General features: G+C 40.8%; 1 protein-coding gene across 1 annotated transcript in view; it reads right to left on the reverse strand.

The window, feature by feature from the left end:
• Positions 1 to 15,294, reverse strand: part of LOC306975287 (coiled-coil domain-containing protein 85C-A-like) — a 62,421-nt gene extending 47,127 nt beyond the window's left edge. The window contains exon 1 of the mRNA XM_079572790.1: positions 13,873 to 15,294. Coding sequence (XP_079428916.1) covers positions 13,873 to 14,587 — 715 coding nt within the window. The 5' untranslated portion in view covers positions 14,588 to 15,294. The remainder of the gene's footprint in view (positions 1 to 13,872) is intronic.
• Between the last annotated feature and the right edge of the window lie 1,625 nt (positions 15,295 to 16,919).

Raw genomic sequence — 16,919 nt, forward strand, 5'->3', positions numbered from 1 at the left:
TGTTTCAAATGTTTAAGAAAAGACACAACAAACTATTCAAAATTCATGCTCACCCTCTTTCAGTTATTGGATTGCAATGCGGTAATGCAAACAGAAAATGCTTCTTCTGGATCCGTCATCACTTAAACTTCAATAAATCAATGTCATTGTCGCGAACAAACTTAAGGTGTGTCAACGTTCTCATAATAGCTTTATCACTCCTCTGCTATTTTTAAAAGACAAATTGATTCATTAAATGTGTGTAAAGGCACGAGTATGCAGACAAACGAGACAGGAGTTACCTGGGAAATGACCACACCCGATTGCATTCGTAACTTGCACGCTTGAGATGAGGTTGATAAATAAAGGTTGCTTATCTTGTCTAATCTACACGGAGCAAATTACACGGGGGAAAGGCCAAGAATGTTGAAGGATTTGCTGTTAATTTGTGATAATGATTTAATATTAATATTTACAGACCTATGCAAATGGATCAACTGGAACAAAGTTAAAAGTCTTGTCTGTCAATTACTTCGTCTCACTGAAAATACAGCACCATGCGGCTGTACTGGATGGTGCTGCATGTTCCTTCCATGTTTCATTAAAGTGCTTTGTGAAAAGTCTGTGACAACTCTGACAGCTCGACACCTGACTTTTGTTTGTGTTAATTGTTGTGATCTAAAGTCATCCTTTCAGAGAGCAATACTGCCACACCCAAATGTGGACAGCCTTTCAACAACAAGCCTGCTAAAAGGTTTTAGAAATAGATGCACTTTTTTTTCTGCTTTAACAATATATTGAAGGACAAATTTTAGACAAGCAGAAGTGTAGGACCTTCAAATGCAGGGCAAAAATGCTACTTTTTTCAAGTCAAGTCTAACAAAAAGTTTGCCACAAGATTAATAGAGTCTATGGAGTCAGTATAGACAAAAAGTAAACAACTGTGGATTTTATATTTGAGTTTTTTTATCCCCGCCTTAACTGAGTGCATTTTCTACAGTTCAGTCGAGAAGCTTTTAGATTTGGGTAAAGATGGAGTTCACAAGCTATAGGACAGTGTAACGCCTCATTTGAAAGCTAAGACCTTCATAACTCATCTAAGCTTCTTCCTCATAACGATTGTCACGTTTACATCCTTTTTGGTTGTGTTTTTATCACATTTTTGTTGCTTTTTTGACATGTTTTTGTCAGTTACATTACAAAAAGCGGCAAAAAGCATTGAAAAGGTGACAAAAACGTGACAAAAACGTGACAAAAACGTGGCAAAAATGTGGCAAAAATGCGACAAAAGACCAACAAAAACAAGGATGAAGTTCTGCAGGTCTTAGCTTTCAAATGAGGCATCACACTGGGCTATAGGCTGTAAACTCTCCAGTCAAGAAGCTTTTAGGTTTGGGTAACACTAAATAACATGTGCTGGGTTAAGGCGGGGGTTAAGGGGTTAAATAAACAGTAACATGTGTATACAAAATCCTTAACCCTCTTTGGGCCGGCAGCGGGTCAAACCAGCACGTAGCGGCCCGACCGTGCCTAAACTTTCCCGCCCCTCCTCCCTGATATTTCACCGCTGTCCGCTTCATTGAGCCACGGGCGCTGGCTGGGCTTTTGCCGTTGTCCACTCGCACCAATGATCATCGCTGTTGCCGCGGCGACGGAGTGACCCAGCCCCTCCAGCAATACCAGGCACGCTACCAGGCCACCGCCAAAGAAGGACGAACCATTTAAATCAGAATAGACCCGACCAGGCGAGGGTGAAAGAGGCGGATGTATTGGCGAGATATGAGGAACGCACTACAATGGAAGATGTTATAAAATATTCATAATCATATCACAAAGATGGTGAACTTGCCTTTATATCTTGGGCACTGGAAACATCACTGCAACATGTCATGAGTGAATAACGTTGTTTAGAAAGTTTTTTTTTTTTTGGAAACATGGCACACGTTACAGATCTCAGAGAGCAACTCAATCTGGCACTGGGACCCCATTCTGTCGGATACGAGGCGAGCTTTGAAGGACTGATCGGACAGGAAATTTGCGGGGCACCATGACGGGATAGCCCGGAGAAGTGAATCTGTCAGGAGCAGGAAGACTTGAAACCAAACATTTCGAGCAATAGCTTTGACAGCTACCTCATGCAGGGTTGAGTGAGTAACACGAATCTGATCAAAATTGCTAATCGCCAAGGCTCTACAAGAAGCCATGCAACACAAATAGAAAAGAACCTCCTTTTGGACAAGAATCTTACAGGTGGCAACAGATTAAATACTTATGACTTCTTGGTGAAAAATAAATGCAACATTGGATGGAAATATCTTGCAGAAGCTTCATCCAATCCACTTTATTTAAATAGCAAATATAAACAATGAAACCATTTCCAAAGTGCAACAAAAGAAGCATTTTCTCATTCAAAAAAATCCAGTAAACCAGATAAAAGAGAAATAAGCAAATAAAACAAGTAGAAAAAATAAAATTTACAAATACATCCATGAAATGATGAGAATATGCAACCAAACAAATTGTCATTAGCATGTAGCAGTTGAACATTCCAGTGTCCTTTGGATTCCTAAAACTCCTGGACTTAATCATCTGTCCCTCTGTCCTCATTTGCCCCGTTTTTGTCCAGTCTGTCCCATTCCCGGCCCGTCCCATTCCCGGCCCGTCACTTTGGAAGGAGACCCACTTCCTCTTTTGTTTATCTAGGAATGTGGGGCGTGCTATTGACAGCACAGCTGAAAGTTTCCCCTCCTGAGGCTCTTTCTCTGCAGTCACTCTGCAGTAGATGGTGCTCTTCCATTATATGGCCCATCTATTATCAGGCCTCACTACAGCTCAATGCAGTAAAGGGAGTAGTAGAAGAGTAGATAACCCAGTTCCAAATAACGCTTGTTGACTTGTATTTATAATGTATAAAAGCAATGACAGGAAGATTTGTGGATTCATCACTAAAACGGCATGAAGGATTATGGTTTATTTGGAACCATAAGCTTCCTATATACAGTAAACCAAGGATCTCCAACTTGTTTTGAACCAGGAGCTACTTGTACGCAACGAAAAATGGCAGAGAGCTACTCACTCTTCTTACAAAAAACATGTTGTGTCTTAGGTGGAGTTCACAGACAGCCTAATAATTCAACATAGTTTAAGTAGTTTTCTTCTTGATACAATTTTTACCTAAATGTTTAAAACAAAAAAAAGGCAAAATGTAAGAACCCTTTGGGGAGCCACATAGAAAAAGCCGGCGAGCTACCTGTTGGAGATCCCTGATGTAAACTCTGCAATATCACCAATAGTGTAACATTTATCCTTAAGTCCATGTTGAATTGAACCAACAAACCATTTGGTCAGGATCCTCGCCCAACAGAGGACACTACTGTACATGTTTTAAGTTGTAGAGGAAAGCAGAACACCTGGAGAAAAGCCAGGCTAGCACGGTAAGAAGAAGAACATCTACAGAGTCAGAAAACCCAGGGCCTTCATTACCAAAGTGCAACTCTGGTGGTGCTTCAAATAAATAAAAGCATAAAGTTGTGCCTTCAAGTGTTCTGCCATGCTCAAAACAATAATTTAGAATCTTGTCATTTCAAGCTTCATAAATGCAACCTTGATTGCCTGTATCCACATGTTCATACACAACACCTACTCCTAATACTTGGACTTGCATCTGCAGTAATCCCCACCTCTGTAATTTCCTCTTGGAAACAATTCACGCTGCCTTTCTTCCATCGTACGTCTTGATTACGCCTTATGCTCTGCAGGGATACACTTAGCCAGACAAGAGGGTACATGTCATACTCGGGACACGGCAACAGAAACATCCCGTTCCATAAAGAGACGCCCTTTTTTTAGCCACTCAGACGGGCCACACAATGACATGAGGAAATTGTATTGTGTTGCAGCGGCTCTGGTTTCCTTTGACTGTGGAGGGGGGGGGAAAAAAGGCTTATAGTTGAAACTGGAGACCGCTACACTGATTGATTGCGGTCATGTTGAAAAGCACAGACACTACAGACCTCTAGTAAACAAAGCAAACGAGTTAAAAGTACTTGAGGAACACACTGCTGAATTGATCTGGACGCGGAGCAGAATCATGTCTGCACAGGGCCTGGTGAACGGGATTCTGTGCAATGTCACTTTTGAGATAATTTGTCCAGCTCGTGGGCGTAGCTTACAATATGGCTGCGGGTTTACCCACTATTGAAAAGAAACCATGATTTTCCAAAGGATGCTATTGCTAACTAGGCTATATAATGTCCTAAAACATTATATCCAGCCACCAAACATGTTCTGAAATGACTGCAATTCTTGTGTATCGGCTGTGATATCCAATACCAGGAAAATACAATATCAGATATCGGCTACAAATATCCGATACTGAACCGATACCCGTTTTGGCTCTCACCGCTTTAAAAAAATCGTTCACCGACTAAATCTAAGTGAATATGAACATGCTGTATGTCATTATGAGAATTCAATCGCTAGTTTTATCCTCCGCTAACGCATTTTTGATCGCCATGGCTAGCAAACAGTATGCTAATGCTAACGTCAGCTAATCAATACTGAGACAGAAACTGATCAACTAAAGTAGCCTAAAAAAACAAAATCAGTGTTTGTATTTTAGTTTATGAAATGCTGTTGTAATGATCAGATCACTTTACGTGAGTTGTTTATATTAATGTAACCTAAACAGCCGGTCATATGTAGAAAAGCCTAGAACGTTTTTTCCAATGCAGTTTATTAATAGATAGTCTATAATTGAGATCTCACACTGGAGAAAAGGAGAAAACGTTTTTCTTTTTCATTTACAACTACTTTTAAGATGGTCTCTTGGCATCGATTAATTTCGGATATCGGCAGATGCTCGAACCCACAGTATCGGCATCGGAAGCAAAAAAGTTGGATCAATGCATTTCTATATTTCAAATGTTAATGACTGTCATAATAAGTCATTATAGAACATTTTCCAAAGAGTGAAGCTTTACTTGGGTTCGAAAAATGTTCGGCTGAAGTCTAAGAAAAGGTAGGGCTGGGCGATATATCGACATTTAAGATATATCAATATATTTCTAAATGAGAAATGGAATTAGACCATATTGGATATATCAATATAGTTCAAATCTGTGCTCTAATACTTATTTCATAGGCTATTTTTATTTATTTAAATGTGCACCTTACGGAGCTTTGTTATACAGTGTTTATGTTTACATTTTATAGTGAGTTTTCAATAAAATTACTAAAAATTTGACTTTGAGAGCTGTGAAATGAAATGTTAAATCACTTTGTGGAAAAAATATCGGGATATATATCGTATATTGATATTCAACTGAAATATATCGGGATAAGACTTTTGGTCCATATCGCCCTAAGAAGAGGTATGACAAAATATCAAGCAAATGTCACAACAATGAACTTTTTCTGTTTGTGAGCACATTTGTAGACAAAAGGAAGGTGTTGTTTTTTAAAACACAAATCAAACTATGACACATCTAGAAGCCTTTAAACATCTTTTTAGAAACTGATTCAATGAAAAGAAAAACTAGTGCTAAAGCTTGTAAGCTTGTAAAGTTACTTTCCTTTGTCACAGACTTAACATATTTAACATAATGAGCACATTGCGTGAGTCACTAGGAGCTTACATGTCCATAAAACCAGCAAAGGAAATTTATGACACCGCACTAACTAAATTGTGCAACAATGTGACCAACTGGGATCACTGGTTCCTCCGCGCGCTATTGTAAGCTTTTAGGTCATGTCACTCCCCACAGGGACGAGAAACCGCGGCGCTCAGGTCTTGTTCGAAATGTGTAAATTACCAAGACAAAAACTTAAGAGGCTCCAATGGGGAGGTCAGGGACGAGCGGCGACAGGCAATTTCTCGTCTTGACACATGTAATTAGAAGCAATTTGTACCTTGTTCTGAGACCGCGTAGGTGGGTTTATGGGGTGACTCAGAGAGGTGGCTGTGGAGCGCAAATGTGGGAGGCCAGGAAAGCAGTCTGCCTGGCTCTGACAGGATATTCAGGCTCGTAAAATGTAAAATGGCGAGTTAAGCCGTGTAACATTGATGCAGGCTGGGTCATTCGAGGCAAGGGCAAACAGAGAAGATAATTTTCTGAAATGATACAGTGTAGGCACATGGGAATGGCTCAACTGCTATTGTGATTTGTGAAAAATATGTTACTATCAGTGACATGGCACACTTGGTCAAGGTTAGTTAGTATCTTGCAAAGAAGATACTGTACAAGGTTGTGCTCATCGCTTCAGGGAGTCGTTACAAGCTGAACACACCACATTTCTTTCTTTCCTAGATCCTACAGCCAAGATCCAATTCGATTTTCGCACAATTCAAGTGCACTTTAGGTTACCTTTAAGAGAAAATAGGCCTGTCAACATTCAGAGTTCGATATTATTGAGACAATATCATGATCAACTCTCAAAATAACAACCTTGCTTGAACTTTTAAGCCTTGAATTAATTAAAATACCAAAAAAATATTGTCGCCATTCTAGTCACATTTTTGTCACATATTTTAGGCCTTTTTGTCAATTTTTCGTCACTTTTTTGTCACATTATCATCAAATTTTTTAGGCTTTTTTATAATTTGTCACATTTTTTAAGTTTTTTTTGCTATATCTTTTTCGTCACATTTTTATCCCATTAGTCACTTTTTTAAATTGCTAAAAAAAATTGTAGTCTGGAACACATTCAACTGCATGTTTTGCTAAAATTTTACACATTTCTTCCTCTCAACAGTGGCCCAATCTTTCAAATTTATTTTAAAACATCCACATTTCAATTGTGTCCTCTGCTTGATCTAATGTTTGCAAGTCTTTGACAATTATAAATGCATAGATTTGTTGCGTTTGTGGCATAAGTAATATTATATTGGGCATTAAAAACATTGATCTGTATGAAACCCTGTTAAAAACAGCGTTACACAGAAAAAAGATGGGGACAAAATGAATATTGAGCCCAAAAATGTATCATTTATCTTGGCCTGTCACAATAACAAAAATTGAAGTTCGATATATTGAGGAAGGAAAATATCGCAATATTATTGTGGACCACTTTGATGCCGCTGAAACCAGGTCAAAAATAATGGAAATCTTTGTAATTCCTTTCCTTTGTAACACATGAGTTGCAATAAGACCTGCCATGATTTTGAAGTTCGATATATTGTGGCAAGAAAATATCTATATAAACGATAACATCGACTCTGAAGATACCAGGTATTTCATCTGGCACAATGTAATTCAGTTAAAAATGATACTTTTATAAAGAAAAAAAGGGGGAAATGCTAGTAAATACGCAGACGATAAATATTGAGCCCAAAAATATATCGTTTATCTGTTACTTACGATATGTCGATATAGTAATTATCGTGACAACCCTACATTTATCTGTCATTTATTGAACGATAAGTCGATTTAGTAACTACGGTGACAGCCCAAAGAGGAAACTAAAGCCACTTGCTGCTTCGGACAGATCACACTTCACTGTGATTGGTTAAATCCGTGTATTACTCACTCAAAGCCCGACCAAAAGATTCAATTTCTGTTATCGTCCAGCCCTAACTGTAACAACATTTGACAAAGCTAAATTGACATTGTGTCATTTTAAACATTTATGAATGCTAGATAAAAAGAATATGCTAGACTGGTAATAAACTCATGCCTTACATAAGGCGGGCCATAGTGAAGGGTGCTAAATCACTTGTCATTGGTGTAGGTTATACGCGCTCTGTTCACAGCTAGACTAACATTTAACCTTCAAACACAAGCGCACAGATCCTGATTTATGATGACATTTTACGCTTTGAAGAGCGTTACAGGAGCATGGAGTGGGCTACTTTTTTTTTTACTGATTAGAAGCTAGCTCTCTCATCACTCATCACTTTACCATGGCATAGTAAACACACAAAGCATGCAGTTAGCTTGAAGGATTATGGCTGCCTCTAGTGCCCCAGATGGACTGAACTGTTTGCATTCGCTGTTTGCCGAAGGGCCGGGCATTAGTGTGGCGGTGTGTTAGCAAGTGAGTGAATGTGCCATGACCTCATATCACCAAGGGCACACTGACCGGCGCTCCATATGGTGTCAGCTGGACGAAGGGTCAGACAGATACTTCTGTAGATGTGGAGCTATTTATAAAAACACTGAGTAAGAATGTCGTCTAGAAGTTGTGCGATCAATCCATTCAGTATTCACTGACTACAAGTGCTTTTGGCAAGCACAGCATCATGTGTGGATTATGTTATTGCAAAACTTGTTTCTATAGGCATGTGAATGGGGTGCCAATAATGGAAGAGTTCTTGCTTCAAAAACTGTTTGCACTCATTGTATGTAAAAATCAAGTTTGTGTGTCAAAACAAATACATTGCAAAACACAATGACGACACTCAGTTCGCTATCAGTATAACCTCTTAACCCTCGCATTAACTAAGTGCCTCATTTGAAAGCTAAAACTTGCAAAATTCATCTAAACAGATCTTTTTCCTCTCGTTTTCATCACATTTTAGCATTTTGTCAATCTTTTGTTGCGTTTTCATCATATTTTAGCTATTTTTTTGTCACAGTTTCGTCACAATTTTTAGGCTTTTTGTCAATTTTTTGGCACATTTTCGCCACTTTTTAAGGCTTTTTTGTCATATTTTTGTCACATTTTTGTTAATTTTTCGTCACATTTTCGTCAAATTTATTAGGCTTTTTTATAAATTTTTCGTCACATTTTTGTCACATTTTTTAGGCTTTTTTTAATAAATTTTTCGTCACTTGTTTGTAAATTTTTCGTCACATTTTCGTCACTTTTGTACATTTTTTGTCACATTATTGAGGCTTTTTTGTAAATTTTTCATCACTTTTTTTGCCAAATTTTTTAGCCTTTTTTGTACATTTTTCGTAATTTTTTCATCACATTTTCTTCACATTTTCATCCCATTTGTCACTTTTTTGATGCTTTCTCAAGAAGCCCTTGGGAAAAACCAAACTGGAGTAAATGTGCTCGGTTCAGGTGGGGGTTAAGAGGTTAAAAAGATTTAAGTTGGCCATGAAAAGATTTACGATTTACTTACTGGGCCTAAATTAGCTCATTGAGTGCAGTGCCTTGAGCTGACCTCTGCAATACACGGACATTAAAGCATTGACATTGTTTTTCTTCCTCACACCTTGCACTTTCATTCTTTCCAGGTTATTTCCTCCCGTTTATCTCTAGCAGAAAATAGAGTTCATTTAAAAGGCACTTGGCAGCAGCGAGGCCAGAAGAATCTGCGCAGCGCTGCTAAAAGGTCAGCAAGCATTAATGCAGGCCCGGGCATTTATGAGATCATCTGGACAATGTCAAAGCAACACTTGGGCATCTCATGCGGCCACTTTGACTTAATCTCATACAGATAACACGGCCAGCGAAGGAGCACCGGTTTACTGCGACAGCGTCATATTTCATGAGTGGGGTTACATGGACCACCTAAGTGAAAGCAGTGAAAATAGAAGTCGGCGTTAGGAGGTTGTGACACTTGAAATTCCTTGTCAAAGAAAGGAAAAAATCTGCATCTTGGATTTGCTTCAAACTTGGCCTGATTGTTGATGATATACCCAGCAGTGATTGTGATTAGGGATGGAACGATAATAAAATATGGGGTCACGATTATCTTGGCCAAAAAACTTTTTTTAATGATGTTATCACAATATTTGCCTATGGTTTAAAAAAAAACAACCACTGAAACTGCAGAAATTGTGGGGATTGGGCAATTATTAAATATTCCTCTTCATTGTCTGCTGTAAATGTCATATTGAATGAGACAAAGTATTTAAAGGCACACTTGTCATCGATACAAAACATGCAGCTAATGAGGAGCTCGACACAGAAAATGCAAAGAGCAACAGAAAAGCGACAAAAATGCAACAAAAGAGCGGCAAAAAAAACGTGCGGCACAAGCAACAATAACACAATTAAAAAAGCTACAAAAGCATGATTGAAGGGTGACGAAAAAAGCAACATAAAAGCCACAAAAGAGTGACATGATAGAAAGCAACAAAAAAAACATCAAAAGCGATGAAAAAGCAAAACACAATAAAAACACGACACGAAAAATGACAAAAATAAAAAAATAAAAAGAGGCAAAAACGCTTTAAAAATGTGGGAGGGGGGGGGAAGCGGCGACATCGTGACAAAAAAGTACGTTTTGTAGGTGTTTTAAGAGGCTAGAATAAAATAAATGTACTCTATGCATTTGTTCTATTGTGAAGAGTACTGCAGCTGTAAAGCATAGGATTCACTTATAATAATTTTGTAGTTGTAGTCTAGAAAATATTGAAAATTATACATTTATTCCATAATTCCAACCAGCACAACTTTAGATTATAAAAAACTTTGGTTTGATCAAACTTGAGTATAGCCAACTCATGTAGAGTACTTGCTTACTGGTACATTTTAGACTTCAAAAGCCACCAGACTGTCCTACTGAAAAGGATGTCTGAAGTTGCACTGAAGGCACGCTTTTAGACAATGTAAACATACGCACAGCTTGCCCTCCTAAAGAACGAGGAACAGGGAGGGGGTTTGTCGACCGTGTCATCGCACAAGAAATTCAATTAAGCGGACAGCAGGATGCCTCGGAAACCCAGCCTCCTTTAAGCTCAATATGCCCTCCACCAGTCCCCCCCACGGCACTGAAGTCTCCACCCCCAGGCGTCCTGTGACAAACTCCTTACTCCGTTCGGCCACTCCCTCTACAACAGAACCAAAGAGGTGCCATTACTGGAACCCCCTTAACAAAGCAGCGCCCCAAATGTAAAGAACTGGAAACGGTGACTCAATGTAGTTTCTTTCACGAGTGACGTAATCCACGAAGCCGCACACATGCATAACAATCGTAGCCGGTTTCCTATTTACTTTGGCAGGGGAAGCAGCCAGAACTTTTCATCAAGTCATCGACACACTTGGCTGGTAGTCGGTTACATTTGCTCATCTAATATTATGTTCCCAAAATGAAGGGAGCAAATCTACAAAGGGTTTATTGAAAACTACTGGAATCGCCGGCAAGTTTGTTGACATTTTTTGTTTCACCACTATGAGGTTGAGCTTGTAACATAGCAAGATATAACCTGGAATGTTCTGCAGTATGGCTTCAAGTTGAACTTTTCTGTAAAAGTCAACAGCTTAAGGTCACAAACATTGTAGATGCACAATAAATGCTGGGTTGATTATTAATAGAAAGGTTTAGCGTAAAAATCTATGAGCAACTTATGTTCTCTATAAATACCAACAGATCTAAGTGTTATAAAGTGAGCATATGCAAGAATCAAATCCAAGAAATAGTGGGAAAGCCTCTACACCACCACATGTATGTCGTAGACCCCCCCCCCCTCTCCCGTGTATGCACAGATGCTGTTCATTTAGCGTTTGGCCGCCGATTCTTCAGCCCGTCTCCTGAAAGCCCAGGGGAACCACTGGCATTTGGACGACATTAAATAAAAGGCACTCTGCAGCGGACCCCACACCGCCAACAGACATGACCCGACAACGCGGTCCCGCCGCTCAGATTTCAGCAGCTTTGAGGAAATCCAGGCCAGTTTCAAGTGCAAAAGTTGGACCCGAGGAGGCTGCAGGCAAATCCGACTATTCGAGGTACTTAGGAATTATTGATTGCGAAAGAAGGAACATTGTGCAAAACGGTGTTGCTACTTCAGCTAACCAACTTGTGTGAACAGTTTAATCAAGGCTGGAACTGCATTCAATGTGTTATTATAGGTCCATATAGGAACACAAAAAGTACATTTAGCCAAGTGCTGCCACAAATATTCAAAACTTTAATATGAAACTATACTAAGTGGAACTACTAAGTGGAATCGAAATAGATTTTTGACAAATGATAAAAACAAAGTCCTGACTGAGTCTGAACCTGGATCATGTCTGAAGTGAGCCCGGTCCTGCTCCAGTCCTACACAGACCAGACAGTTAGTATAGTATAGTATAGGCTTGTAAAGTATGGTTAGTAGGATGAGGATTAAAACATCAAGGCCATCAACAATTCCTCCACTCAGTTTTCCATGTATCCCTGTGTTTGGCCTTTAACCAACTGGCCAATGTCAAGGCTATTCCTGTAAAAGCATGAGATCACCGGTAGATGCTTATTATTCTACCTGTATGTGCAAAAAGAAGGAATTTACCTCAAATACTGACAGCAGATGTTGTGGCAAAAGTACCTATAATAACGATAACGCCATGTTTCCCACTAGATCCATACTGAATTATACATTTCTACAGCAGATAGTGTTATCTCTAGTTGCAGATCAAAAGCTCCCTGATCTGGACCCTGAGGGCCACACAATGTCAGACACACACACAGCTACGTTGGAGAGCTGCTCGGCTGCATGTGTGTACAATACTGTTGTTGCATAATGACAACCAAACAATGTCCGACACTCATTTTCCCTCACAGGCTCAGAGCTGCAAACTGTTCACTTGATGGAATGGAATATTGCCTTACAAACCACACCAACACTTATATTTTTGAGTGTTTAGTGAAATTGGTGATCAAGATGGTTCCAATGTTTAAAACGTGCATGCAATTCTGTTGATACGAATGGATAAATGCAGGCCCTTACATGTGACTACTAGGATTTGAGGTTGTTCCCATCTATATTCCCTATGCTGAGCAGCTCCTGGCATCAGCCCATGTGCAAGCTGAACAGGGCTTAGTGTCCTCCTGTGCCATCGTTCCTTTTTCATCATCTCCCAGCTTTTTTCCAGCTTAGTATTAGTCTTAAAAAAAAAAGGAAAAAAAAGCCACATTGATTTCTGGTCTCATGCCAACCTTTTGAAACTGTCGGCTGCACTGACACAAGTGCTTTTCCACACTCAAACAGAATAATCTGCAAATGACAAAAGAAAAAAATCTATTTGCCGGAAAAAAAAACCTTTCCACGGGCTATTAGCAAGTCCTTTCCCTCAAGGAGCAGAAATGCAGTGACCCAAATCAGTGCGGCTTTGAAAACTATGGATAGGCGCGAGACTGAAAAGGCCACTTAAGGCTGCGGTGAGTGTCCATGTGGCAGGGAGAAATAATCACCCCAATCAAGACCCCATGAGAGGCTAAGCCAAGGCCCCCCTCCTGCTAATCCAATACACAGCAGTTCTGACCAGCATATGCTCTTAGCGCAATCAAGTCCTGCGTCAGGACACGGAACAAGTGAGGCACCGTATCATACGCCAGATTATAGGTAACACCGTGGCCGCAAAATGACCATTACTTGTGTTACAGAAAAGTTAGGGCAAAAACTTACTTCTGCACACAGAAATCAGGATATCAGCAAGATGCTATAGACAAAGGGAAAACTCAAACTCCCCAGGACCCATTATCACCCTATGATGACAAACAGACTCAAATACTTGAAGTCAATAAAGGCTGTAAGATATGTTCCCGGGGAAAGCCACTGAAAATGCTTTTTGCAACGCTCTTTTGAGAACCACGGAACTATAAACGCATTAACATGTAAATTGCTCAAACAAAGCTCATTGTTATGGTGTGTAGACAAAATCCAAAGTTTGCAATACTTATGCTGGAAAGCAAAGTAAAGAAATTGCATGTGAGAGAAGTCTGTAGCTTTGTCTTGAATGACTAAACTTAAGTCGTTTCTTTGGAGTTTACAGAAAGCAAAGAACTATCATTGTTTCAGTGGAATAGACATTCTCATTGGAGTGTGAGTCTTGGTGCACAGTAAATACCCTGATGTTTGCCAGAAAGTGCATGTGTGAAGTTTCATGATGCATGCCGTCTGGTAGGTGAGGCTAATGACAGCAAGAGTGTTTTGGGTGCTTCACAAATTACAGGGCGCGCAGATGCGTCCAGGTGAAGGTAAGGTAAAGCACATAATTACACTGCACACAACTCACCGTTGAGTCCGTTGGGGATGCTCCTGTGATGATGTGGCGCTGACAGGTCATCCATAGACCGCCTCATGTTGGGCAGCTTACTGTTCTCCGCGGGGGGCTTGTGGATGTGGTTGTGGTTGTGATGGTCCGGGCTCCCCGCGCTGCCCGTACTGGAGGTGCTACTCCCATCACCGACATCCCTCACGGTCCCGCTGCCCCCGTTCAGGTTACTCAGGCTGGACTGCGAGTCTATGGAGCTCCTTGACCCCGCGCCGTTCCTCTCCTCATCCAGCATGAGGATGATTTCTTTCAGTTCGCAGTTCTCCTTGAGCACGCTCTCCTGGTTGGACTCGAGCTCTTTCAGCTTCATCATGTAGGCGCCCACTTCCTTCCACATGGCGCTGGCCGTGTACCTGCCGAACCTCTGCCACTCCCGGGACAGCTTCTTGCCCTTCTGTCGGTCGTCGTCCAGGAAGCAGCAGAGTTCTCGCAGCTCGTGGTTGTCATCCTGCAGCTTCTGGTTGATCTCCTTCAGGCTGCGGATCTCGTGGAGGTGCACCTGCAAGCGCCTGTTGATGTCTTTCATCATGTTGCCATGCTCAATCATCAAGTTCATTTTCTCCCCGTCAACCCTCCTTAATCTCCGGACAAGCTCCTCTTTGCTGCACCTGAGCAGGTCCTCGTCGGACACCTGGCTCAGGTCGTCATTCGGACCTTCGGACGGGTTCTTAGACATGTTGGCTCAATAAAAAAAAGAGTTCTTTTAAAAACAGCAGCTCCAAAGTCAACTGTCAAAAGTCATTCAGCCGAGCCTAAGTTGTAGAATTGTGTTGAAATACATTGTCCAAAAATCATGACACAATACGACGGAATGTTGCTGCTCTCCTTCAACAGGCCGATTGTAAAAATAATATTGTCGCGCTATGGCAACGCATGGACCAACCGGTTGCTTTTACTTATTGGAAAAGCAGTCTAGGGTACTCACATTCCCAAAATCACGCGTCTCCAGTGGGTCTGCGAGCACGTTGTTATGAAGCTGTGCTCCTTAATGCCTCGTCTTGTCACACTTCCAAACGCACTGTGCGCCTTGCTCCGCGCGCGGCTCACGCCACTCCATTAAACAAACGAAAGGAAAACATGAGCAGCGTTTCACCGCAAATCAAAAGCGTCCCCCGGGTCCAAACTGCGTGCTGCCCCGTTAACAGTGCACCTCTGGCGGCCTACTTTTATTCACCGGAGCGGTTCGCATCAGTGCCCTCTCAGGATAAGCCTCTTTTAGATGAACGCACCGAGAGAGCGGCCGAGAGTTCCACACAGAGCGCTGGCCACCGCACAACAAGGAGAGCAGGAATTAGCAGCGTGCCCCCTCCTCCTTGTCCAAACACTCCGGTTTGAAATCATTCAAGAGGATTTCGACCAACACGGCCAATCAAGGCGCGGGAAAGGAGTGGGCAGCAGGTACAGGGAGAATAGCGAGTGCTTCGGAACGCACGAAGCTCAGCCCTCTTAAAGCTACAGGCGCTGGGATCTTTCTTGTTATTTAGTATGATATAGTGGCAAATATCGAACATGTAAACAGTGCTGTGTACAATATAAGAAAGAGTCTTTTTTTGTGTGTGTTAAATTCAAGAAAAAGCTGTGCGTAATTTAGCCAATTTATGCGTAATTCCACTTGTAATACAAAACATCGAATATTCCAACCTGTTTTACGCAGCAACCGCGGTAAGAAAAAAATAAATAAACAAAAAAACAAAAGTTTGGAGGGCTTTCAGAAATTGTAAACAAAACAGGTGCAACACAAAGATTTGCAAAGTCGCAGCGCCACCCAGTGTTTTCATCAATAATGGCTGCCTCTAAAGTCAGTCTTGTTTCAGCAGTTGAGAGTGTTGTGCCCCAAATGTGGCTGATTGGCTGAAAGAGCCCAAAGGCAACCGTTTTTGTTTTCCTTTTTTTAGGAAATCAGCTGAGCGGACAACACATGCAGACATATTTTGAGTCGAGACCCTGATGTTTTCACATAAGGCCTTAAACTATTATTACTTTAACACATTAGACATGAGACAAGAAAAATAGAGGTGATTTTGGATATCCATCCATCCATTTTTCCCCACATCACCCAGACCTTGGTTGAGGAGGCAGCAGTCTGAGCAGAGTTGCCCACATTTATTCCAGCTCATTTGGTAAGATCTCAAGGTGTTTTCAGGCCAACTTAGAGACATGCTCCCTCCAGCGTGCTCTGGGTCTTCCTCAGGGTCTCCTCCCAAGCCACTTCAGCGAGCTCTTGATGTGAAGGAGCAGCAGCTCTACACCAAGCTCCTCCCAAGTAACTGAGCTCCTCACTATATCAAGGGTGTGCTGAGCCACCCTGCAAAAGAAACGTAATTTCGACCGTTTACATCAATCTTGTCCTTTCGGTCATTATGTCTCATGACTGTAGGTGAGGGTATATAGGTATTGCTTCTGTATTAGCTTCTGTACAGAGCTATGGTTCTGTGGAACAAGCTACCTCATTCTTTAACAGCCTTATGTTCAAAAGCTGTTTTAAAAGAATAGTAAAAAAAAAAAAAAAACACATCCTAAATCATGGGATATAATGTAGTGAACAATAATCTCCCAGATTAGGTGTATGGTAATATTGTATTAGCATGTTCTTGTGGTGTTCAGAATCGGGATTTTTAAGGATTTTAATGATGTATTTGTACATGTAATGATGATTTGTAATATTTTAAACGTAGCATTTCATGGACCCCAGGAAGAATAGTCTTTACTATTGTCTGGTAAAGACAAATGGGGATCCATTAATAAACAAACAAATAAACAAATTGCATTGAAAATGCTCAATGCTAAATCAAGCACTTTGCCCCCAACTCAATTTGGGATTTTTGTTTGGATTTAGATTTTAGACATCTTGTCTAGTTTTTGAAGAGATATGAGATTTTGGGGTTCAACGCCACTCAAAGATATTATTTACTTACAGCCAATGTATAAGAGTCACTCAGTTAGGTTTACGCAGCAAAAATCTGCATTATCCTCCAGAATATGTGACACGTCTCAACAATGATAATAGC

Source organism: Gobius niger (assembly GCF_951799975.1).
Source record: "Gobius niger genome assembly, chromosome: 15".
In the NCBI taxonomy this organism is placed as follows: Eukaryota; Metazoa; Chordata; class Actinopteri; order Gobiiformes; family Gobiidae; genus Gobius; species Gobius niger.